The sequence below is a fragment of the Stigmatopora nigra genome, chromosome 17 (assembly GCF_051989575.1).
Source record: "Stigmatopora nigra isolate UIUO_SnigA chromosome 17, RoL_Snig_1.1, whole genome shotgun sequence".
Taxonomy (NCBI): domain Eukaryota; kingdom Metazoa; phylum Chordata; class Actinopteri; order Syngnathiformes; family Syngnathidae; genus Stigmatopora; species Stigmatopora nigra.
This window is the reverse complement of record NC_135524.1, coordinates 2845649-2870700: the sequence shown is the minus strand read 5'-3', so window position 1 is coordinate 2870700 and position 25052 is coordinate 2845649. Positions and strand designations below refer to the sequence as shown.

The 25052-nt window shown below is 44.2% G+C and overlaps 3 protein-coding genes across 12 annotated transcripts; all 3 read left to right on the top strand.

Annotated features, from left to right (window-relative positions):
* The first annotated feature begins 37 nt into the window (after nucleotides 1–37).
* Nucleotides 38–19057, top strand: LOC144210380 (tenascin-like). 3 transcript variants are annotated; one of them, XM_077737023.1, is made up of 22 exons: nucleotides 38–194; nucleotides 4867–4980; nucleotides 5203–5225; nucleotides 7049–8661; nucleotides 9085–9348; nucleotides 9429–9544; nucleotides 10030–10183; nucleotides 10501–10770; nucleotides 10870–11055; nucleotides 11241–11330; nucleotides 11398–11661; nucleotides 16189–16311; nucleotides 16473–16616; nucleotides 16706–16825; nucleotides 16896–17033; nucleotides 17101–17231; nucleotides 17308–17440; nucleotides 17523–17674; nucleotides 17744–17840; nucleotides 17918–18079; nucleotides 18213–18376; nucleotides 18553–19057. In XM_077737023.1, the coding sequence occupies exons 4-22, from the start codon at nucleotides 7083–7085 to the stop codon at nucleotides 18661–18663; spliced, it is 4398 nt and encodes a 1465-aa protein (XP_077593149.1). In that variant the 5' UTR covers nucleotides 38–194; nucleotides 4867–4980; nucleotides 5203–5225; nucleotides 7049–7082; the 3' UTR covers nucleotides 18664–19057. The 3 variants fall into 3 exon arrangements, with proteins under 3 accessions (XP_077593149.1, XP_077593150.1, XP_077593148.1); XM_077737024.1 differs by having other exon boundaries at nucleotides 5203–5229; XM_077737022.1 differs by lacking the exon at nucleotides 5203–5225.
* On the top strand, nucleotides 11678–15553 carry LOC144210383 (tenascin-like). Of its 5 annotated transcripts, XM_077737030.1 has the most exons (7): nucleotides 11678–12244; nucleotides 12627–12899; nucleotides 13189–13461; nucleotides 13700–13972; nucleotides 14074–14315; nucleotides 14383–14539; nucleotides 15404–15524. In XM_077737030.1, coding segments are annotated over exons 1-7 (1518 nt in total). In that variant the 5' UTR covers nucleotides 11678–11946; the 3' UTR covers nucleotides 15406–15524. The 5 variants fall into 5 exon arrangements, with proteins under 5 accessions (XP_077593156.1, XP_077593153.1, XP_077593155.1 ...); XM_077737027.1 differs by having other exon boundaries at nucleotides 14383–15553; XM_077737029.1 differs by having other exon boundaries at nucleotides 14074–14539.
* Nucleotides 19058–19303: 246 nt separating the features above from the next.
* On the top strand, nucleotides 19304–25012 carry homer1 (homer scaffold protein 1). Of its 4 annotated transcripts, none has more exons than XM_077737035.1 (10): nucleotides 19304–19906; nucleotides 21369–21525; nucleotides 21593–21724; nucleotides 21808–21900; nucleotides 22324–22377; nucleotides 22993–23138; nucleotides 23352–23511; nucleotides 23588–23698; nucleotides 23766–23846; nucleotides 23996–25012. In XM_077737035.1, the coding sequence occupies exons 1-10, from the start codon at nucleotides 19902–19904 to the stop codon at nucleotides 24182–24184; spliced, it is 1128 nt and encodes a 375-aa protein (XP_077593161.1). In that variant the 5' UTR covers nucleotides 19304–19901; the 3' UTR covers nucleotides 24185–25012. The 4 variants fall into 4 exon arrangements, with proteins under 4 accessions (XP_077593161.1, XP_077593162.1, XP_077593164.1 ...); XM_077737036.1 differs by having other exon boundaries at nucleotides 22324–22378; nucleotides 23015–23138; XM_077737038.1 differs by lacking the exon at nucleotides 22324–22377 and having other exon boundaries at nucleotides 19306–19906; nucleotides 21808–21901; nucleotides 23015–23138.
* Nucleotides 25013–25052: the final 40 nt, after the last annotated feature.

The window sequence follows — 25052 nt, the reverse complement described above, 5'->3', positions numbered from 1 at the left end:
ACAAACCTAGTTAAGTTCAATTTGCTCCCTAGAGGCGATGGCCACTCATGGATCCCATGGAAACCCCAAAAAAAGTAGACGAAACCTCCAAGGGCAGAACAACGAGTCCCCCCCATTCGTTTTGGACCTTTTGGGGGTGTGGCTTCCCATTTTAAGGAATAAGAACTTACATTGACAGCCAGATTTCACTCAATGTAAGTAAGCATTTGATTTTTGTGTACTATTAGTTGAACATGAGAATTCTGGATTTGTTGTCAAAATCTGTTCGAATTTAATTTAATTCTGTGCAATTCTCGATCATAATTCCTGCTGTTGTTGGGAACTTTAACACAACATTGTTTAAGTTTACGCAGATGGGTTTACATGGCGAGGCCTTCAGTAGCCAGACTATTGTAACATCATCCTTGGCATTAAAAACCAGGGGCTTGAACATTGTTATTTTAACCCCAAAAATGTTCAAGACAAGCATATTTTTCATGACGACTATACGAGGTCCACTGAAAAACCTCTCTGGCCTTTTTGAAGTTTTGTTTTCGGAAAATCTTCGTCCCTACGATTCACTTGCTCTTCCACTTTACTGTGACTGGCAACAAAAATCGCCCATCCATCTTAATGAGGAACACAGGCTGAGCCAAAGTCCTATACAAACACTTCACATCTTGGAGCCATCATTCAGGTGCCTCCTGCCGATAATTCTTCAGCGCTTTAAACACAAAATAGGTCCTTATTAGTTCATGTTTGGGGGCTGTATTTCTTCTCCGTGCGTATTTCCCCACCAGCTGTTTCTCAATTTAACGTCTTAGTATTACTTACCAATATGGCACCTCTATAAACCATGTTCAACTCCATTTTTGGTGGGCCGGACTATTTTAGGTCTAATATCTAGATTTTTTAAAATATTCTTTTTAAAAATTGGATTAAAAGAACTGGATCAAAAGCCCTGTATAGTCCGTTTTTTTATAAATCTAAAACAATGTTTATTTTAGCTTTTTTCTTAGTAATGGAAAATGTCTTTTAATCATGTATTTTTTTTCAAATGTAAACAAAATATTTTTTTAAAGTAGAAAACGGAAAATATTTTTAGATTATACCAAATGCATTTTGAGCTAAAAAGACCAAAGAAAGATATTGTATTAAAAAAATGCAATGATTATTTTTAAAAAGGGGAAAATAAGGAACTGTAATGTACATCTATAATCATGTAAATTTGATCCTAAAACAGAAGGTTGGCACTCATGATTTACTTTCTCGGGCCGCACAAAATGATGCAGTGGGCCAGATTTGGCCCCTGGGCCACCACTTTGACACCTGTGCTCTAAAGAGAAAACTTTGTGCAACTCCTGTATGTTACAAGTGCAATTCGTGCATTGGAGTCAGGTGCTTGTCACAGCACAACCCCCGCTGATTCAAGTTTGCCAGTCAGCTCATTGAATGCTGGAAGGTTTGAGCCAAAAGCTACTACCCCCACCAACACCAACCCAACCCCCGTTGCTTCAATTTTGTCACCTATGTCTTTTCTGGATGCCTTGGAAAGGGTAAAACAGCCAGTACAATTTTTTTTTTACTTATTTCAAACATGGGCCATCAAAGCACAAACTTTTGACCATTGAAGAACAACTGAGTGCCTCAAAGAAATTGAAGCATTGAACATATGAAGGAAAACATAGCATCCCATAAGACTATGCATTTATTTAATAGGGCTGGGCAGACTATAATAAGGGACACAGTGATGTTTTGGTTTCAACCTCCTAAGGAGCAAAGCTTTCCACAATACTAGTGTCCTGCAAGTGCAATCAGTGGATTACTGTCAGGTGCGTCTTGCAGCACAACCCCCGCTGGCTCAACTTTTTCAGCTCGGTCGATGCTGGTGGTTTGAACCAAAATCTTCCCCCACTGACACCGACCCAACCCCCATTGATTGAACTTTCACCTAGAGGTTTTGTGCTTCTTTAGGTGAACAAGTCAGGAAATAGTGTAGCTTGTTAAGTCCCCCACCCTACCTCCCTCCCCCACCGACACCAACCCAACCCCTGGTGCTTCAATTTTGTCACCTATGTCTTTTCTGGATGCCTTGGAAAGGGAAAAACAGCCAGTACAAAACTTTTACTTTTTGGACCTATTTCAAACATGGGCCATCAAAGCACAAACATTTGACCATTGAAGAGCGAGTGAATGCCTCCAAGAAATTGAAGCATTGAACATATGAAGGAAAACATAGCATCCCATAAGATTAGGCATTTATTTAAATGGAATGGGCACCCTAAAATAAGGGCAAAAGTCAGTGCGGGGGAGCATTGGTTAAAAGAGGAACGCTTTCTGCAATACTAGTGTCCTGCAAGTGCAATCAGTGGATTGCTGTCAGGTGCGTCTTGCAGCACAACCCCCGCTGGTTCAAGTTTGTCAGCTCGCTCGGTGCTGGATGACTTGAACAAAAATCTGCCCCCACCGACTCCGACCCAACCCCCATTGCTTCAATTTTGTCACCTATGTCTTTTCTGGATGGCTTGGAAAGGAAAATTTGGCCTTGGAAAGGGAAATTTGGCCAGTACATTTTTTTTTTACTTATTTCAAACATGGGCCATCAAAGCACAAACTATTGACCATTGAAAAACAACTGAGTGCCTCAAAGAAATTGAAGCATTGAACATATGAAGGAAAACATAGCATCCCATAAGACTATGCATTTATTTAATAGGGCTGGGCAGACTATAATAAGGGACACAGTGATGTTTTGGTTTCAACCTCCTAAGGAGCAAAGCTTTCCACAATACTAGTGTCCTGCAAGTGCAATCAGTGGATTGCTGTCAGGTGCGTCTCGCAGCACAACCCCCGCTGGTTCAAGTTTGTCAGCTCGCTCGGTGCAGGATGACTTGAACCAAAATCTTCCCCCACTGACACCGACCCAACCCCCGTTAATTGAACTTTCACCTAGAGGTTTTGTGCTTCTTTAGGTGAACAAGTCAGGAAATAGTGTAGCTTGTTAAGTCCCCCATCCTCCCTCCCCCACCGACACCAACCCAACCCCTGTTGCTTCAATTTTGTCACCTATGTCTTTTCTGGATGCCTTGGAAAGGGAAATTTGGCCACTACATTTTTTTTTTTTACTTATTTCAAACATGGGCCATCAAAGCACAAACTTTTGACCATTGAAGAGCAAGTCAGTTCCTCAAAGAAATTGAATTATTGGACATATGAAGGAAAACATAGCATCTTATAAGACTATGCATTTATCTAATAGGGCTGGGCAGACTAAAATAAGGGCTACATTGAGTGCTTTAGTTTCAACCTCCTAAAGAGCAACGCTTTCTGCAATACTAGTGTCCTGCAAGTGCAATCAGTGGATTGCTGTCAGCTGTGTCTTGCAGCACAACCCCCGCTGGTTCAAGTTTGTCAGCTCGCCCGGTGCTGGATGACTTGAACCAAAATCTGCCCCCACCGACCCAACCCCCGTTGCTTCAATTTTGTCAGCTATGTCTTTTCTGGATGCATTGGAAAGGGAAAATTGGCCAGTTCAAGACTTTTTTTTTTACTTATTTCATACATGAGCCATCAAAGCACAAACTATTGACCATTGAAAAACAACTGAGTGCCTCAAAGAAATTGAAGCATTAAACATATAAAGGAAAACATAGCATCCCATAAGACTATGCATTTATTTAATAGGGCTGGGCAGACTAAAATAAGGGCCACAGTGAGTGTTTTGGTTTCAACCTCCTAAGGAGCAAAGCTTTCCACAATACTAGTGTCCTGCAAGTGCAATCAGTGGATTGCTGTCAGGTGCGTCTCGCAGCACAACCCCCGCTGGTTCAACTTTTTCAGCTCGGTCGATGCTGGTGGTTTGAACCAAAATCTTCCCCCACTGACACCAACCCAACCCCCGTTAATTGAACTTTCACCTAGAAGTTTTGTGCTTCTTTAGGTGAACAAGTCAAGAAGTAGCTTGTTAAGTCCTCCACCCTCCCTCCCCCACCCAACACTGGAAACCAAATTCAGCTCCCCTTTTCCAAATAGCATCTGACATTGAATACTACTTTACCAAATACTACATTTGTTGGCCATCCTGCAATGAAAAGCGACAAATCCACTTAATCTGTCCTTTCTGACCAATTGAACAGTTGATTAAAAGAGGATTTATATGCCCCCAGCCATATAAATCCTCTTTTAAAATTGTCTTCTGTGCAAATGCAAACCAGCTGATTAGAAATGTTGCATTAAGAGAGGACTCCGTTTAAGTCTTCTCAAATTAACCCCTTGAAGCCTGAATTTCCATTTAACTCATTGGCTGCCGTTCACAGTAATTGAAGACCAAGAATTAATACTTAAGAATAATAACAAATAAATAAAAATCTGGCATGATCAACATCTACAATTTCTAGCTAACATGTAGTTAAATTTGACGTGGGCAGCTTCTGTACAGGCCAAATCTGACGTCACCATCTTCCCATCCTTGTGTTTTCCGCCCTTCGACCACAATTCCCAGGAACGCCTGTGCGGTTAAAAATTGGCCGAAAGAGCGACTCCATTAAAGCTCATTGATCCCTTGCCATCCGCAGTAATGCAAAGAAAAGTCAACAAAGCTTCTTATGACATTTTTCAGAGTTACTTAAAGTGGTCGTGAAAGTCTTCTACACATGCTAAAGGATTTACAAGTTTATACATATTTTCTGGCCCTACACCAACTACATATTTCTACCCTCACCACAACATAGCTTATGCCTAATGAAGGACAGTAGTGGCAATAAAATGAAATCATGACATTCGCTTCAGTCAGTGAGATGTGAAAGAAGGAGGCGGGGCTTCTCTGACCTCACTTTTCAATGCCTTTCACTCATTTGCTCTCTCTCTCTCTCTTCTCTGTTTCTCTAGCTTCACGTTCCATCTCTATTTCTGCATCAGTCGCCGAGCAGGAAGACGGAGGAGCCCCCCGTAGGCTAGCTGCAAGATGTTCTCATGTTTTCCTCCCACTGGACACGTGTGAAGGTAAGACAGAATGTGTATTACGCTTTGAAAAGAAAAAAAATCAATTGCTTTGATTTCTTTCTTTAATTTTGTGACGGGAGATGTCAGCTGATGGACTGGATATCGTGCATTACATTAAACATAATGCACTATTTTAGTAAAATTAATGTACGAGTCTAAAAATTCATGCAACTGTTTTCAATGTATTATCTCTCCAAACTGAAGTATTTAAATGGATTGCAGTATTTGACGAAGGAAATCTAAAAGTAGGTAAAAATATGTTTTGTACTCTCACTTTATATATATTTTTGTGTGTATACATACATATATATATATATATGTATATATGTGTATGTGTATGTAAGTGTATATGTGTATTTGTGTATATATGTATATGTGTATATGTGTGTATGTGTATTTGTGTATATATGTATATGTATATATAATTTTGTTATTAGGCTGCAATGTGTGTATGTGTATTTGTGTATATATGTATATGTATATATAATTTTGTTATTAGGCTGCAATTTCAGTCCCATTTCTTTTTTTGTGTCCCTGTTAGAGCACTTCAGCCTTTGAGCCCATTAACACTGCTTAAATGAAGCCTCAATCTGGTTTAGTGTGATTTTTAAGTGTAGACATTGATCCTCTTTTTGTTAGGAATGTGTCTAGCACTCATTTTTTTAACCATTTCAGGTACGAATAATGATTTATTTTTCTTAAATAGATAGGATTTCTACTAGTGACCAACTCATTGAAATTCACAGTGGAAAGATGATCAGACATCACTTGATCGGGTGTCAATCATAATTTAGAGAAGTGCAACAGGTGCCCCTTTTTTTTACAACAGCATCCAGACTAGTGAAAACCCAGTAGTATTGGTTGTGTATTCTATAACACGACAGTAGGTCATGGAACAGCTGTTTTTGATCATCTCCTTCTGTATGGATTCCCTCCTCACGACCCCCTTACAAAGCGCTATGGGAGCAGTCATGTTTTTTTTCTTCTTCTATAATCTATAGAGAAGCATTCCATCTTTCATATGTTCTTCTCCTATGACTAAATTACAGTTGGAACCACTAAGGTCAAAGGGCATTCAGTGATGACAGATATTACCTTTTTGAAATCAGAACACTAGTTTTGTCCTCCATTTTCAGCCACTTTAACAGCATTGTTCTTTTCCAAACCTTGCACAAGAACAGGAATTTATTGCCATTGGAAAATATATTTAACTGCAATCAGGCAAATCTGTTAATGAGGTGCAGCGTTGACCCCCCTACTAAACAGCAACCAAATGACTTCCAGATGCAATCCGACAAATTAGAGCACACAAGCTCAGATGCAATTTTATCACTTTTAAAAATCAATCTGAAAGGGACACTAGGCCGATTGGACAAAATCGTCCGTCCTAGAGCTGAGCTCCAAACATGGAGGCAGCAACATTCCCGCTTTCCCATTTCCAGGCTGGAAAGTTCCCATCCGTCTGCCAGAGTGTGGGAAGTAAAAGCAATTTCTGGATTTTAGCTTACTGAAGTCGAACCGCCCCACGTCTGTTTTTTTATGCATTGTTAGCCTCATGGAGTCGTCATTTTGGCCATTTTTCTTGAGTTATTCTGGGCAACAGCCTGCACCTGAGTTTTCTTTAGCCATAGAATTGTATAATTGCCTCCCACATAGTTAGTATTTCTTTTGTGTTTGTGGCCATAAAAGCAAACCTGAATACTAGTTTTTATTCATTCTGGTTATGTTGGAAATTTACATATTTTGGTACACAACTCTCCCTATGGCAAAAGCCATTGAAAATGTTCTGTCATAGATTTCTGTAGAGAGGTAGTTCCACGTAGGCAATATGTTTTCCAAGTGGTTTGTTTTACAGCAGTTGTAAAGCGCCACAATCCTGAAAACACATCAACCACAATTTCAAATCTGATACTGTCGCATACTCCAAAAATAACTGTATTGTCCATAATGAATGTCAGATGGGGACAAAAATGTCAGTATTGTTACACTACAGTAGGACTTTAATGTTGAACACAAAGTTGTTTTATGAATGGATAATAACCAATACACAATTCCTTTTCTATTCCAGATCAACCTGCAACACAATCTCAACGTAAAGCGTCATGGCCACAAGATATTTAGTGCGCTGTTTCATCGTGAGCATCTTGTTGGGCTTCACTGCCCCCGGCCTAGTAAAAAAGACCCTCCGGCATCGTCGCCAGGTTCCTCTGGAACAAAATGTCACCTCGACCAGAGCCAACAGCCAGCCCGTGGTCTTTAATCATGTCTACAACATCAACGTCCCGGCCGGCCACCTGTGTTCCGTAGATGTAGATACCCCAGAAAACGCGGCTCCCACGGACTCTGCCGTCGACTCTGGAACCCACCTTTCCACAGATGGTGAGACCCAGATCGTCTTCACACACCGCATAAATATCCCACGCGGGGCGTGCGGCTGTGATGCCGACCAGCTTCGCGTCCAAGACCTATTGAACCGCATCGAGGCGCTGGAGGGCGAAGTGTTGGCGTTGAGAAGTCGGTCTGGCGGCGAGGAGGGCGCCTGTTGTAGCGCACAGGCGGCAAGAGACGTGACTCTGTGCGGTGTACACGGCAAATACAGCCTGGAGACATGTGGTTGCACCTGTGAAGAAGGTTGGAAAGGAACAAACTGCACCGAGCCCGATTGTCCCGAAAACTGCCGAGATCGTGGGCTTTGCAAGGACGGTGAATGTATCTGCGAGGACCCCTGGACTGGTTGGGATTGCACCCAACTGCTTTGCCCCAAAGATTGCTTAGGTCACGGGCTCTGTGTCAACGGAACTTGCCAATGCGAGCCCGGTTTCTCCGGGGAGGACTGCGGGCTGCCCATCTGTCCCGGCGACTGCCACGGTAACGGCCTCTGCGTCGATGGCATTTGCGCCTGCGCAGCGGGTTATGCCGGCGAAGACTGCTCCCGCCTCACCTGCCTCTACGACTGCAACGGTAGGGGCGCCTGCTTTAACGGGATGTGCGTTTGTGACGCCGGCTATCAAGGTGATGACTGCAGCCAGTTGGCGTGTCCCAATGACTGCCAAGGCCGAGGCCAGTGCGTCAACGGCTGGTGCGCCTGTGACGCTGGCTTCCGGGGGAACGACTGCAGTGAAGTTTCTTGCCCCAACGATTGCCTGCAGAGAGGGCGCTGTGTCAATGGACAGTGTGTGTGCCAGGAAGGCTTCGCTGGCGAAGATTGCAGCATCAAAGTCTGCCCCTCAAACTGCTATGGTCGAGGCGAGTGTATCGAAGGCCTCTGCGCGTGCCATGCCGGCTTCACCGGCGCCGACTGCGCCCTGCTGAGCTGCCCCCGCAACTGCCTAGAGCGCGGGCGCTGCCTGGACGGACAATGCGTATGCAATGAAGGTTTTGCCGGGGAGGACTGTGGTCGGAAGGCCTGCCTCAATGACTGCCTGGGTCGTGGCCACTGCGACGACGGCTCATGCATCTGTCAGGAAGGCTACGCAGGGCCCGATTGCTCCCGGCTTACCTGTCCGGACAAGTGCAACAACAGAGGGCGATGCTTCAAGGGAAGGTGCGAGTGCGAAAGTGGGTATGAAGGGGAGACTTGCGCCGAGCAGAGTTGCCCAAACAGGTGCCACGAGAGAGGGAACTGTGTGGAGGGACGGTGTGTCTGCGATGAGGGATACATCACAGATGACTGCTCTGAAGGTGAGCTAACTCTTGGAATACAGTTCCACAAACTTCATTTTTTTTATTACCAAAAATGGTCACTTAAAGGGTTAAGGTAGGGAGTACTAACTCATTTTATTGGCACTGCGGTCACCATGTGTTGGTATGCACCATTTTTCTCTAAATGACACCATGTTATTTATAGCTAATTATTTGACCCACCCCCAATTTATGTGTCCTTCCAGTGTGAGAGCTACTGCAATATATTTTCTACCTCAACATTAGGTTAAGAGTCCTTTTAAACTCATTCCACACTGTTTCTCCAATAAGATCTTGAAGTAAGGACATTTTGGCGTCTCTCTCTCTGCCTCTCACTACTTCCAGATGTTTCTCTGGAGCTCCCATTAGCTTGTGTGCACTGGACCATGAAAAAATTCAAACATTTCCTTTTTTTTTCTCTAGTGTCTCCCGCAACGAATCTGACATTGGGTGAAGTCACCACAGAGACGGTGGACTTATCCTGGAGAAACGAAATGCTGGTGACCGAATACCTCATCACATACTTGCCCACTCAGCCCAGTGGGACACCATTGGACTTCACCGTCTCTGGAGATCGAACCAGTGCCACGATCCAAGGGCTGGAACCTGGTTTAGAGTACATGATTAATGTTTATGCTGTTCTGAATGACAAGAGAAGTGTGCCAGTTAGCGGCAAGGCGGCAACAGGTACCAAAAATATGTTTTTCATATTTGTTTCCAGAAATGGCACTCTGGTTCTCTGACGGTTATGGTTTCAATCCCAACAGCCCTTCCACGGCCACAAGGTTTACGATTTAAGTCTGTAAAGGAAAACTCTGTTGAGGTTGCTTGGGAGCAACCAAACATTCCCTTCGATGGCTGGGAGATCTACTTCCGTAACACGGTAGGTCCCGTTTGAAGGCTTTCCCGGCTTTTCATGAGCGTGAGGTGCTAAGCCAGGACTTTTTCCTGGAACTCTCTGGTCAGCACAACACGTGTTTAATTTTGTCCCCAGTGTGGAAAATAATGGAACAAAGTTAAGATCTTGTGAAAAGAAGCTGTGTAGAATTTGAGCCAGAAACTACTGATGTGCAGTGAAGCACTGAAGTCCAGACTAAATAAAATCAAGTCAAGTAGAGGACTTCAATGTGCCAAGATTTTTAAAATTCATAACTGACTCAAAACCAAAACACTCAAGGCTTAACTATGAGTCAAGATATAGATGGTTTCAAGACAATTCAAGGACTTTTCAGGCTATGACCAAGTCTTTGAGATGTCGAATAGTTGGATTGTTTAAGATAGCTGTTCTTTACAGTTTTTACTGTTGTTTTTTTCTTAATGTCCATCCTTACATCTGACTTGTGCTTGTTTTTTTTTTTTTTTTTTAAGAAAGAAGAAAACGGAAAGGTCGTGAACACAGTTCCTGCCTCTAAAAAACACTTTCTGCAGTTGGGCCTTGGCCCAGGGCAGCTGTACGAGGTGTCTCTTAGGATGATAAAAAACAACACTATGGGACCACCGGTTATTGAACAGGTTACAACTAGTAAGTAATTGCTATTTACCCCCATTACATTCTATCTCAAAACTGTGATTCCCATTATTGATTGAAACCAAGAAAAGTCAAACTTGAAGTATTATGGTAATATTCTCGCAGTAGCCATTGGTTCTGCGTGACAGACCTTTAGTTGTCATTGGCTCAAAGTGTGCAGAAAAAGATCTTAGAAGGACTTCATAGCTTTCCCGACATTTAATCCTGCTGTGTAGTGAGACAGTCATGCTTATTTTACATCTCAGGACATGGACAGGCGCATTTTAATAATGGAATCGTCTTTTTATGTGGTGTAACCTTTCCCTTTCCAGACATTGACGCCCCAAGGCAGCTTCAAGTGCTGGATGTTAGCGACTCCTCAGCACTAATCAGCTGGTCTGAACCGGTGGCCCAGGCTGAGCGGGTGACCCTGGTTTACAAACCAAGCAAAGCCTCCTCTGAGGGTGCCAGAGTGGAAATTTTTCCACCCGACAAGCAGCACAGCTTGGAGGGCCTGAAGCCTGACACGGAGTACACAGTTACGCTTGTGTCGCGAATCCACAATTTCAGCAGCGAACCAGCCAACGCCACTTTTACTACAGGTTTGCTTATCCTGCTTAGTTGAAAGATCATTATCTGCAAAACTGGCCAAAATGACAGTCACTATGCGACTAATATGACGATAATTGTATTATGTGAAGCACTGGATGCCCCCAGGGAGCTGCTGGCAACACTGCAGACAGAAAACAGTATCACCCTTAAGTGGCGCAACAGTCAAGCCCAAGTGGACCACTATCGTGTGAAATACAGCCCGCTATCTGGGGCAGCCCATGGCGAGGAAGTTTTTCCAAGAGGACTTGGAGAAACTACGACAGCCACAATCACAGGTAATAAGTGTGTACTTCATGTTCTTCTGACTTGTCCAAGGGTGTCGACCTAGTTATAACCTTTTAATGGCACTCATTATACTCATTGGCTGCCATTGATTGTGGTGGGGAAAGCTGGCTATGATCATTCGCTGGATTTAGTAGAGTTAGAAATCTCTAAACTAGTCAATGTGATGGTTGACCAGGACTGAGGCCAGGGACAGAGTATGGGATCGGAGTGACCGGCATGAAGAATGAACGGGAAAGCCTACCGGCCATCATAAACTCAGCAACGGGTCAGTGCTAAACTTTTTCATTCTGAAGTAAGATGAACTGGATTCATCACTGATTGTTTTCCATCAGACCTGGATCCTCCTCAAGGTCTGGAGCAAACAGAGTCCACAGCAACATCAATTGGCATCCGGTGGAAGAAGCCAAAAGCCAGAGTATCGCGATACCGCTTAGTGTACGTCTCAAGAGACGGGCAAGTGGAGGAGAGCGAGATCCCGGGCTCTGAGACTACATTCGTCTTAACTGACCTGACGCCTGCGACGAGTTACTCCGTCACCATGACGGCCGAGCGAGGCCACAAGATGAGCTCGCCGGTCACTCTGGCTGCAACCACGGGTAGGTTGATCTACTGAAGGTGGGGGAACCACCTCAGCCCACCACTTACTTTCCTGCAGGTTAACATTATATGTGTTGAAAGCATAATGGAGATCATTGAGTTCCTCTTAGATGTTCAGGTTTCTTGGATCTGCATTGCCTAGAAATCTTGTTTCAGGCTAATTTCCACTCACTCTTCACCATTGAACTCTTTCGCGATTCTCTTTAGAGTTCTGGGAACATTTGTCTGCTGTATCCCGATATCTTATTTTCTGTAGTTTTACTCGCTATTAGCCACCTTCCACGATGGTTTTGTATGACCCAGCAGAAGCAGCGAGGCCCTCAGTGGCCAACCTCACCCTCTCGGATGTGACGTGGAACGGTTTCCTAGCATCCTGGAGCCCCTCGGGCGTCGACTTCGACGGCTTTGTGGTGGAGGTAACAAACTTGGACAATATAGCGCAGAGCCAAAACCTTAGTGTTTCGGGCGGAGCAGTTAGCCTCGGCCTCTGGGGCCTGGACACCAACACAAGCTACATGGTTGGCCTGTACCCCCTCTACCAGGGGGTCTTCCTGGAGCCCCTGTACGCCGAAGCCTCCACAGGTACCGGCATATGTCCGCAGTGCCTTGACTCGCTACCTTTTGTTCTCATAACCACTTGGCAACAAACGGGGTAAATTAACATAAGCTAAGGATGTTATAAACTTTCTTGAGTCTTGGAATAAGAGTTAGTGCACGGCTAGAATTCTGAGCATGCTTTCTTTGGATGGAATTTGTTATTTCCGCTGAATTATGCTTTTTTTTTCTTGGTTGCTGCTTCTTTTGTGAATCATAAAAACTATCCGTTAAAGCTAAAGCACAAAACCGTCTTTCAAATATGATCCCCAAAAAAGGACAGTTTTAGATTTTGCACGAAAAAAATAGTGTCCACTGTCACTAGTAGTAAATCAAGTCCAAAATGTCTAACGGTGGTCTCTCCCTTCAGCGCGTCAGCCTTTACTCGGCCAACTTTCCGTGTCGAATGTGACATTCGAAAGCTTCTCTGTAGTCTGGAACCACACCGAGGGCCGTTTGGATGGTTTTGTCCTGGAGATTATCGATTCCGATTGGCTTTTGGAGCCAAAGGAATATAACTTGTCCAGCCTTGTGACGGCACACAAGGTGTCAGGGCTGCGACCCAGCTCTGACTATGTAGCCTACCTCTACGGAACGTACAAAGGAACCAGAACGAGTGCCATCAGTGTTGTTGCGACCACAGGTATTTTCAGGGTTCTATTTTTTTTAATCATCAGCAGTTGGATTTGTGAAAGATTTCATGTTGTCGTCCCTGCGAAGGATTTGACTTGTCTTTGAACTACCTAGTCAAAAAAAAGGGCCTCTCTAGATGAAATCAACGTACTGTTTAGAGCAGTTGTCAATGTGACCTGCTATTGGCTTAAAACGACTTCGCAGGGGCGACATTGCCGTAGTCTAACTTGTGCCTCCAAAGTCAATTGGATGTTGTTTTAGTTTCTAAATGATATATATCTCTTTCTCCCCCTTTATAGCTGAAGAGCCCGATTTGTCCCGGCTAGTTGTTGCTAACGTTACCTCAGACAGAGTGTCTCTGACGTGGCAGGCGGGTGCCAAGGTTTTTGATAACTTTGTCGTAGAAGTCAGAGAGTCTGCTTTGCCCTCGCAGGCGATGGGTCAGGTCCTGCCAGGCAATGCGCGCTCCACGGTCATGGCCGGCCTTAAAGCTCGTACACGCTATGACATAAAGCTGTACGCCAGTGCCGGCGGCCGCAACACACCGCCACTTTTTGCTGTTGCTACAACAGGTAGGCCTCTCTGGGCGAGACAGGGGAAGCGACGTCTTTCACATTCACTTTATTAAGCAGTAGCTCCAGGGTTGGGTAGTTCACCAAATGTTGCATAGTTATACATTTGTAAGTGGTCTGTTTTAATAATTCTACTAGTTTAAGAGATCATTTTATTTTCTTGTGTTTCACACATCTCGTACAAAACTGGCCGACTTTGATAACTTTTAATAGGTTTTAATTCTTTCTTTGTGTTCAGAGGATGTCCCCCTGTTGGGGCCTGTAACCGTTCAGTCTAGCGGTCCGCATAACCTCAGTGTGAGCTGGAGTATTGCGTCTGGCCACTTTGATGGCTTGGTTGTGCGAGTCAGTGATGCCGACCAACAGTCAGAGCCGTGGGAGGTCAGTCTCCCAGGCGACGCCGTAAATGTTACCTTCTCCGACCTAATGGACGCCACGGGCTATAACGTAGAAGTTTATGGCTTTTCTCATGGCCGTCGCACTCCCTCCACGCTAGTCCATGGCGTTACAGGTATCTTAGTAACTTTACCCGTTCTCAACTACATGTTAGTCAATAGTAGCCAGACAGATCTTTGCCCACATATCTAAAACCAACTGCTCCCCTTCATCCAGCACCTTTGCCCAAAGTGGAAAACCTGACCATTTCCAACGTCACTCCCTTTGGCTTCCGAGTCTCGTGGGGGGTGAGGCAGCGGCATACACGGGAGGAATCAGCGCCCAACCCCAGCCTTTTCAGTCACTTTAATGTTGCGGTGACCGACTCGGGTTGGCTTCTGGAGCCTCGGGAATTCAAGGTTCCAGGAAACCAGACCCATCTGGAAGTATGGGGGCTCATCACCGGCATAGGCTATGAGGTCAGGTTGACGGGGGTGTCGAAGGCAGGGCTCCTCTCTCGACCCCTCACCACAGTGGCCGTCACAGGTACCGACAGCGGGGGCGCCGCACCCTCGTCTGGGGAACCGCAGTGGTACCTTGACCTACAGGTGCCTGCCAAATGTGAACTGGGATGCCTATACTTTTCAGCCATTTTCTGCAGATGAATGGCACTTGAATTCCTCTCACAGAACAAATAAAACTTGTGAGTCAAGGTACCACTGCACCGTGCACGCCATTGATCGCCCTGAAGTTTCAACCTCTGGACATGGCAACGCCTGTTTGCTTGAATCATGTGTCTTGAGTCATGGAAGATGCTAGTGACTCAGATCTGCCATGTCTTGCTTTTAAGGCTCCCACACAGTATTGCCGCCTGAATTAATTTATGAAAGTGAATCTTAAATCCTTTCCTTTTTAACATCTCTTTTCAAGCGTCTTTGACGTGTTCTTAGTGGGTAGCCGCGGGGGCGGGCATGGTGACGCTCCCATTTGTTTCTTTCTACCTCCACAAATCAAATGTGAGCCAGCTTATTGGTTTGCGTTCATATTTGACAGTGTGTTTTCCTTGTCAGGATTTAAAACGCGTGAGCTTCTATTTTAAGCATCTGCATTAAGGGGGATGCTTCACATATACTGAGGCTCAGGGCTTCTGAATAGGCCCGATTCTACTCACCATTTCAGGCTTTTCAGTATAATAGTAAAACTACCTCAAAACAACATTTATCTATACTATTAGAACCCATTTTTTTTATATGTTTAATGGCATCTCAGAAAGAAAACTATCAGATAAAGGAAAACACTAAGCATGATCTAACCTGGAATCTGTTTCTTTGCCTTTGAATGCGTGGCTGGAGGGAGGAAGCATGGTGACCCAGTTCCTCCCAACAAATTGGCTCCTGCCTGAATCTGCCTTGATTAAAGTGTCAGAGAAAGCCAATTGTATCTTCAGTTCTTTTGCCCGGACCGATTTCCTCTTGCATCCCTTTTGGACGCCTCCTTCCGATCTATGCCTCTGAAATCTTGGTCAGAAGTGGATGAACCAACTGACCACCTTTCGTTTGTGGCTCAGAGGCAGAACCCGAGGTGGATCATCTTTTTGTCTCCGACATCACGGCTGACAGTTTCCGTGTGTCGTGGACTGCGGATGAGGATCTCTTTGACAGATTTGTGGTCAAACTACGGGACAGCAAACGAGTATCCCGTCCTCAGGAGCACAGTGTCCACGGCGCAGAGCGAACCAGGCTGATGACCGGGCTCGTGGCGGGCACCGAGTATGAAATTGAGCTTTATGGCGTGTCATTGGACCAACGCTCCCAACCAATCTTTGGTGTTGCTCAAACAGGTACACAAGCTACACTGGTTCCATTCTTCAAACTAAGTCATTGAACTTTTTAGAACTGGATCCACTGGTTCTACACTAACCTCTGAGCAAATGGGTGCCTATAGACTTAACCTCTTCAACTCTTGAGTTCATTAACCTCTTCAAACTTACAACAAAGTACCAACTCCTTCTGTATTACCTTTTGGAACCTCTCCAAACTGGACCTTTTTCACTATAGGCTCTCACATTTATGTCCCTTGATTCTCTGCTAACCCATGTACTCTTTTAGAACTGCAACCACTGATGTTTCAGGAATGTCTCTGGAATGAATCCTCTGATTCTCTACTAACCTTTCAGGACTATATTAACCTTAAGGGTACTGGGATCTCTTCCTAATCAATACTTTTTAATAGTAACCTATGGATCCAGTCAGATAGCCATCATACTTGTCCATCTGGTGATGGCTTTCTGATCTGGAACCAATTCTGTCCTAGGATATTTTCCCATCAAAAACATTTTCTCTCTTTCCACAGGCCTGACAACTCCAAAGGGTCTTCGTTTCTCCGACATCACCGATTCCACCGCGGTGGTCCGTTGGTCCACGCCTCAGTCGGCCGTAGACAACTACCACATCACTTATATGCCATTTGAAGGAGGTAAGCATCATGTTGTTATCTTGGTACCAAGAACACAGGATCTGATAACTCAATTATTTAAAGACTTAACTTGAAGATGGGTATACAAGGACTCTGGGCTTACTTAAGACGTAACCTAAGACATGAAACTTTGGACTGAGAGAATCCTTTCTGGTTCACAGGGAGTCCAATGAGTGTTACCGTTGACGGTGATGTACTGGAAGCTGTGCTATCCAACATGAGTCCCGGCAAGATGTACCAGGTGACGGTCAGGGCCATTAAGGGTTTAGAGGAGAGCGACCCTAGTGGGGATGTTTTAACAACTGGTGAGTCCTCACATCTGGGGGAACATTGCAGTCCTCACCTCCCTCGGATGCCGTTCAATGACAGGGGTCATGTCTTTCCTCCCTTATAGCTTTGGATCGACCTCAAGGTTTGACCGCCCTTAACATTACAGACAGCTCCGCCCTGTTGCAGTGGCAACCACCGCTAGCTGCGGTGGAAGATTACGTGGTATCTTATAGTTCTGAGTCAGGTTCGTTTTAATACTTGACTTGATCTATATTGCCACTTGGCGAGATTGTACAAAGTCAACTATTTCACAGTGTCACCTATATCCAAGCGCATTTCTGGAACCGAGTTGACGATGGCCTCGTTGCTTCCCGGGACTCGCTACACTGTTCAACTTTTTGCCTCCAAAGGGGAGCAGATGAGTGCAGCTGCCCTGACAGAATTCACCACTAGTAGGTTTCAGTTATAACTTTGCCATTTTGAGAATTTGAGTGCTCAAATTTGACCTTGGGTTGACAGAAGTGGACCCCCCTCGAGATCTAGCAGCTGTCAACATTCAACCGGACGCCGCCACCCTAACGTGGAGACACCCGCAGGTTGCTGTCAGCGGTTATTCTTTGACCTTCTCTGCAGCAGATGGCTCAACCCGGGTATGACTGCCCACAGAAGGGAGTTTTTCTTTTTCTTATTAAAAAGATTGAAAATGTATTGCGTGTAATTTTTCAGGAAGTCATGCTTAGTCCAACGGCCTCTTCGTACAACATGGTTCAGCTGTCCAGATCCACAGAGTACTCAGTCCAACTGCAAGCTATCGTGGGAACTGAGAAAAGTCAACCCATCACCACTGTCTTCAGTACAGGCAAATACCAGCTTCAACTGGATTTTTACCAAATTGTTTCAGTTTCTCAAGTTTGTGGTGATCTATTTTTTTTTGTTTTCAGTGGGCCACTTGCACAAGTTCCCCAAAGATTGCGCTCAGATCTTCCTGAATGGGGAAAACATATCTGGGATCTATACAATCTATGTGGCAGGAGTGGAAAGTCAGGTCCTCCAGGTCTACTGCGACATGGAAACAGACGATGGAGGATGGCTGGTAAGAATTGGCCGGAATCACATCGGCTCATTGTACAGACCATTTCTCATGAAGGTGTGTCCTCCTCAGGTCTTCTTGAGACGGCAGAATGGAGGGTTAGAGTTCTTCAGGAACTGGAAGAACTATACCGCTGGTTTTGGTAACGTGAACGACGAGTTCTGGCTGGGTATGTTTCTTCTCCTCCACTCGTGGATGCATTTAGCCACTTCCCTCGTTGACAAACTATCCGATTGTCCGTTTCAGGTCTGGCCAACCTTCACAAGATCACGACTGCTGGCCAGTACGTGCTTCGCGTGGACCTGAGAGATGCTGGAGATTCAGCCTACGCTCAGTACGACAAGTTCTTCATTGCGGAGCCCAGGACGCGCTTTAAGATTCACATTGGCGCTTACAGCGGGACTGCAGGTGACTATGTCGTAAAGTGACATATCGACCAGTCACAGATGTTTTATGGACAGTTTTTGTTGCTGTAGAATTGTTGGCGGAAAAGTAAACACGCCGCAAACTATTTGTCAATACTTTCCTGCCTTTGCATCAGGCGACTCCATGACGTACCACCAGGGTCGTCCCTTCTCCACGTTTGACAATGACAATGACATCGCCGTGACCAACTGCGCTTTGTCATACAAGGGAGCCTTCTGGTACAAGAACTGCCATCGAGTCAACTTGATGGGAAAATACGGAGACAAAAATCACAGTAAGGTACAGAAAAACTATTTTCGTCAATGCCCTTCATCTAGGTAAGTCTTAATGGGCTTCCATTGAACTCATTGGCCATTGGCCATTTTGACTGGGTGAGCTTTTTTAACATATTTTCTTCATAAGGTTCAATATATTAACAAGGATATATTTGTACATCCCGCCTCTGTGTCCCACAGGGAGTCAACTGGTTCCACTGGAAGGGCCACGAGACCTCAATCCAGTTCGCCGAGATGAAACTCCGACCAGTCGACTTTGGGATAGCCGAGAGCAGGAAGAAAAGATCGTAAAATCACAAGTGAGAAGTTTAATGCTTTCCAATACACTTCTTTGCCACAAAAGACACTCGGACTCGATCCTCTTTAGCATTCATTTTGTCAAGGGCACATACGTCAACCAGGTCATAAGTAGCCCGTTATAGATTTGGTTACAAATGTTGACTTTATAATTTAGTCATTGCGCATCAGTCGTCAGTAATCTAAGGTTTTTACATGTAGTAGGAACTGTAAAAATTCTAATTAAATTGCCGCTTAACGGTCTTTTCACTGAGTTGATGTTTACCATTCTCTATAGTTGGGCTTCATTTCATCAGCTTTTTTACAACATAGAAACTTCTTTCAGTTGTTAACAAAATGTTTTTGGTTTAAACACTGAAGTATGAGAAATAAATGAGTAAACACCAGACATTTGATCATGTTTGCCATTTATTAGGAACATTTTGTGCAACCTTTATGGTCAGTTTATACGCATGATTGACAGTTCATGGAACCTGTGTTACAGTCCAAATGACACACTGTGGGGGTGTGCTACATAAATAAAACGGCATAGTCACAATTTTTCCGTTACTTTTGGGGAGTAAGGACAGAATGAGGAAATACCTAAATAGCTAAACATTACTCAATTGTCATAACATTTATAAAGGCATACATATAGTGCATTTGCTGTGAAGATATTTTTTCAAGATTCATCCTGAGTCACAGCCATGTTAATGTATGTATTTTAGCAGGGAAATTCACTCCGTGATCCCGACGCAAGATGGCCGCCAGTTATTTATGCCGCCGACTTCGTCTTCAGACGTTTAGCAATGTAAATGCAATATCTGTCTTCACTTCTGATACCCCTACTAGCCATCAAGCTAGTTATGGATGTCCATCACTGAGTTTCTACGGCGCCTATTTTGCACGCCAAAAACATGAAAAGGAATAACATCCTTAACCTCGTTTAAGTGTATTTTACTTCAACAGGTTGGAAAAGTGATTTTTAATTTAATTCTGCTCGAGTGACGCCTTAAAAAGTGAAAGCGAGCGATGCTAGCAGGTGTTAGCAGGTGCTAAGCGGGTGGAGGAGCGAGGAGGCGGGCTCGCGGTCATTATCATCATGCGCCTCCGGGCACGCATGCACCTACGACCGCCAACACGTCAAGCCATGTCGGAGTGAACCGGTCGCCCGAGGGAGAACGCGGGGAGGGGCGGAGAGGCGTCGGCTGGAGGGGATCGTCTTCGGAACCACTCGGACAACATCAGCAACCATGGGGTGAGTTTTATTTTTTCTTATTCGCCTTAACACAAGTACGATTTGTTTGTATCATATCATCGCTGCACATTTTTGTCGCGCCGCTGTCAAACTTGTTTAGACTTGGAGGTCCGTGGAGCTTTCCCTAGCTTAGCCTAGCTGGCTTGCTCGCTAATAAATGCTTACAGGAGATTAAAGCCGCTCGTGAGGACAGCAGCTGTCAATAAATCCACTCTCAGACCGACACATTCTCTTGTGACAGGGTCGTGCATAGAAACGCCGAGTTGGCAGTTATTTCTGAGCTGTCAAAGTCACTTGGATTGTCTGGCGACGCCTTCTAAATAGTAAAAATTCACAATCGAGACCTACAAAATATTTTTAAGTGAATTGTACTACCCTGGCATGCTTTGAACATGCATAAACTTATTAAAACATTAACATTGATACAGTATTGGGGCTTGTTGTAATGTCTGAAGTGGGGAAAGTGGGCTTGCCTCAAGCTGTTTATTAATTGCAGTTGAAGTTGATTTTAAAATTGACATGTAAAACAGAAAAAATGCATTTTTTGGGGGAAAAAAAAATATATAGTTGGGGGATGCTGGAATCTATCCCAGCTAACTATTGTATGTATTATACAGTCAATATAACTTTTAATAAACCAACAGTTTTGCTCCATTAATTATGAAACTATGCTCCTAAGTACTATCTGACACTCCTTTGTACGGATTTTTAATTATTCACAATTAATTTTAATTGACTTTTAACTTGCGGCATAACTTCAGACATTCTTAAATGAACAAAATGCAAATATTACATTAAGCAAGTGTTTGTTGGAGGGTTATAGAAAAAGAGATAGGTGGCACGTTTCCTGTTGCCATGGAGACGCAGCATCTAAGTAAGTAATGCCGTTTTACGTCTGCCAAAACGGCCGCGTGTTTTGCACTCAGATTATTTAGAATTACGCTGGTGTGGAGCCCATCGTGTGCCGACATGTTGATCTTTTCTTTTCAAAATCTTCACTTGGAACCACTCTGGGCGCAGTGGGACCACCATCATCATCAGCAGCAGCAGCTTCGTCGCAACAGAAGCCTTTTTAAATCCCGACAACATTGGGCTCGACCCGGTCATCCTCGGTCCTCGTTGCGACTGTACAATGAATTCCTGAATGCGGTGCTTTTCATTAGGCGGGGAAAAGGGATTATGCTTGAACAATAGCCACGCACAAAACGCAAGGTCACATTTGGATCCAGGCTGTGCTGGAAACACGACATCATCAGATGGACACAACTGGTGAACACATAGTCGTTACACAACTATCAAGTTTTTCCTTACTAAATACAAGTCTGTCAGTATCAATAAATGCCTATGAGTTAAAAAAAAATTTTAAAAAGCCATTATTGTGTTCTGATTTCCAATCTGAAAATGACTCGATCATGTGATTGTAGCAAATTTTGAAAGTAAAATTGTGTGTGTCCCCATGCAGTGAGCAGCCCATCTTCAGCACGCGGGCCCACATCTTCCAGATTGACCCCACCACCAAGAAAAACTGGCTCGCCACCAGCAAACAGGCTGTCACGGTTTCCTACTTCTTTGACAGCACCAGGAACGTCTATCGCATCATCAGCCTGGAAGGATCCAAGGTCTGTATTTACAAAATTATATTCATCTATTCTTATCCCTAATGCAAAAATGGTGCTTTCCCGCCAGGCCATTATCAACAGCACCATCACCCCCAACATGACCTTCACCAAAACCTCCCAGAAGTTCGGCCAATGGGCCGACAGCCGGGCCAACACCGTCTACGGGCTGGGCTTCTCGTCGGAAAGCCAACTGAGCAAGGTGCTCGACGCTAGTCTGCTAGCTTCGATTAGCATGTCTCTAAAAATGGAATATGTATTTTTTTTTTTTGTCCGTCTTTCCAGTTTGCGGAAAAGTTTGCTGAGTTCAAGGAGGCGGCGCGACTCGCCAAGGAGAAGTCGCATGAAAAGATGGAACTCACCAGCACACCCTCACAGGTATCCAACATAGTCTATCAGCTATGCCCATTATTCATTATTTATACAATTTGCAAAGCCTAGCTGTAGACCAGTGGCTCACCATGTTTATTTTTATTTTTTTTTCATTGACATGATGACAAAAAGGCATTTTCATTAAATAGATTTGTGAATTTCCCGTGATAGTACCCTTGCATTTTATTTTATATTCAGAGAGGCATGTCGGAAATACCAAATCAACAAAAGCACTAAACTAGCTTTTCTTGTATACTTAAAGGCTCATTTACAGCCCAAAGTAAGCTATGCCTTAAAGGAAAGAAGCTTATAGACAACCTCTATTACTCTCAACATGACCCTACAGTTAAATGGTGGCCCAATTAGTGATGTCATTGTAATTGAAACTTGGTGTATCTTCCCCCTCTGTCTTGCCTGACAACTTCATAGGGCGGCACACTCCGAGGGAATATATTAGCCACCAACAAACCTGTTTTCAAGAAGGTAAAAGTCACATAAAACCCTGTGGTGACCCTTCTCTTCGCTATTACAAATCCCCAGACCCCCTCAATAACGTCCTTCATAGCAAGGGTGGTGCTAACTATTCTTTCAAGGGCCACTGTGGGTGCAACTTTTTGTTCCAAGCGAACCAGCGCAGACAGTGTAACCGATGGGGGGTTGGGCGTTAACAAGGAGCACCTGCCTGGAATCCACTGATTGCACATTCACATACCAGATATGTGGACAAGTTCTCTCTTTGGAATGAAAGCCCAACCCCCACTGTGGCCCTTTTAAAGAATAATTTGCCCAGCCCTCCTCTATCTTGACTATATGTCCCACTCCTTATAGTCATTGTCATGTTTCCTTGCTTTGTGTGTTGGAGGGCTATCGTTCTTCATTATCATCATTACAGTAATCCAAAAAAATTGGCTTAAAAACATAATGTATTCTCTTATTTTTTATTTAGAATTTAGAATTATTGATTCATTTTCAATGATTTTCTTTTAATAACAAATAATTTACTGCTACTTAGGAAAATGGCTAATTTCTAATTATTCATCTAAATAGAGTATATAATTATATTATTTTTATGGTCATTAAAATATTTTTCTTTTTCAGGAGTCTACCAGCGGGGCTCGGCAGTCACCGCTACCGCCGGATAGCGTGAATGGCACCGAGGACGAGAGAGTGACGGTGGACACGCCCCAGCCGCCGGAGCCGCCCAGACCTGAGCCTCCCCATAATGCACTTACCTTCTCACACAGGTTAAATTCTTGTTTTACATCTGTACCATTCCAATTAGGGGAGGGAGTACTTTGCACTTTGTGGTTCAAGAATCACTATAGCGATAAATGCATTTACTCTCATATAAGCCATATTTGTCAGACAAAAAAATGACTGCATCGAGGGTATGGCTTATATGCAGAAAAAAAGCAAAAAATGATATTAACTCAAATGATTTTTTTTCCATCCATAAGTTCCTCCAGCATCGGGAAGCACTTAGAGGCGGAGCTAGCGGCGCTGAAGGGCAACAACGCCAAGCTAACAGCGGCGCTACTGGAGTCCACGGCTAATGTCAAACAGTGGAAGCAACAATTAGCCGCGTACCAAGAGGAGGCGGATCGACTACATAAACGGGTTGGCAAAATGACTTCCATTTTTATTTATTTGTATATTATTCCAGGCTCTTCTAAATTTTAAAATAACATTGCAGGTGACCGAGTTGGAGTGCGTGAGCGGCCAAAGCACTGCAGTCAAATCGGAGAAAACGCAGCTGAACCGCACCATTGAAGAACTGGAGGCATCTCTCAAGGCCAAGGAGGATGTATGTGACCTGAACTGCATTGGCTTGTGGCTCCATTGTTGACCTTTGACCTCTTTTTTTTTTTCAGGAGCTGGAATGTCTCAAAGCCGAGATGCAGAGTGCCAACCAGTTTCAGTCACAAAGAGACTCGCTCGCACAGAAGTTACAGGTGAATGTACAGGGGGACACACAATGATGATTTTATTCAGTTTTTTAACCCATTAAATGGCCCCCATTTAACACATTGGCTGCCATTAACTTTTTCTTAAATTATCTGAACACAAGTCAGTAATACTACTCTTGTTTGTCTCCTACCAGGCGGTGGAACGTCGGAACGAGGCGCTGGAGGCTCAGCTGGGCGAGCTAGAGCAGCGGGTGGAGGGCCAACAGCGAGAACGCGAACTCTTCCGCCAGAGTCTCCGCTCACTGCTCCAACTGCTCGACGGCAAAATCTTTGAGTTGAACGAGCTGCGTGACGCTCTGGCCAAGCTCCTCGAGTGTAGCTAAGGGCGGGGGCGCCGGACGGCGTCCCGGATTCCACGCCACCTACGAGGTAGTTCCGTCGCACCCGAGAGGGGCCGCCGCTTTTCACTGCCGCCATCTCGTCGCCTACGGCACGCGACCGGAACGTTTCAAGATGTTTACACACATTTATGGTACTCGCTCACCAATTGCCACGCCCACTCGGATCGTTTACAACATCCAAGTGAACGGACGGGATCATCTTGTAGCCTTTCCCGCCGTCACGTTGGAATTGGAACCCTTTTTTTGGTGCAGGGGTGCTTTTCTCTCTTTTTTTTCCCCTTAATAACATCAGCCAAATGAATAGATGGTGCGAGGACTTGACAACGGTACGCTGTTCTCTCGCAGAACTCGGGATGGTGACGGCAAGCTGCCGTGCAGCAATACAAAGAAGATACTGACGAGGTTAACCCCAATCGTCGTTTTCAGGTACTTTGCTTTCACTAAAACTGTGAGTTTATCTCCAAATTAAGTATTTAAAAATGGGCAATATTTTTCCAACTATTTATCAAATAACTAAAGTTTATTCGAATTATTATAATTTTTTTTTTTTTTGCCAAATGTTTTTTTTCCATGTACAGAGAATAATGTATTTTGCTGACGTTGCCTTTTAGTCAGTTTTTTGATTTGTTGCCAAAAAATTAAAAACAGAAACACATTGTGAATTCAAGGGCTTGTTGTCAGAAGTATTTGACTTGAAATGTTGATGGTGAAAAATTGTTTTGGAGTTTCGAGTATATAGTCCATCAAATTAAAGATGTATAATTTTTTTTCATAATTTAAAATAAAGCCAAAAAGTTATATTTAACAGAATAGTTGTGCATATATTTTGTTTTTGGAGAATGAGTGAACT

Coding starts and splice junctions, on each gene's coding strand:
- LOC144210380 (XM_077737022.1), top strand. CDS start 7,083: ATGGCCACAAGATATTTAGTGCGCTGTTTCATCGTGAGCATCTTGTTG. Junction 17,232..17,307: donor CAGCAGATGGCTCAACCCGG/GTATGACTGCCC, acceptor GTAATTTTTCAG/GAAGTCATGCTTAGTCCAAC. Junction 17,675..17,743: donor CAGACGATGGAGGATGGCTG/GTAAGAATTGGC, acceptor TGTCCTCCTCAG/GTCTTCTTGAGACGGCAGAA.
- LOC144210383 (XM_077737027.1), top strand. CDS start 11,947: ATGGTTTTGTATGACCCAGCAGAAGCAGCGAGGCCCTCAGTGGCCAAC. Junction 13,973..14,073: donor GCTAGTCCATGGCGTTACAG/GTATCTTAGTAA, acceptor CCCTTCATCCAG/CACCTTTGCCCAAAGTGGAA. Junction 14,316..14,382: donor TCACCGGCATAGGCTATGAG/GTCAGGTTGACG, acceptor TGGCCGTCACAG/GTACCGACAGCGGGGGCGCC.
- homer1 (XM_077737035.1), top strand. Junction 22,378..22,992: donor ACAAACCTGTTTTCAAGAAG/GTAAAAGTCACA, acceptor TTTCTTTTTCAG/GAGTCTACCAGCGGGGCTCG. Junction 23,847..23,995: donor CGCTCGCACAGAAGTTACAG/GTGAATGTACAG, acceptor GTCTCCTACCAG/GCGGTGGAACGTCGGAACGA.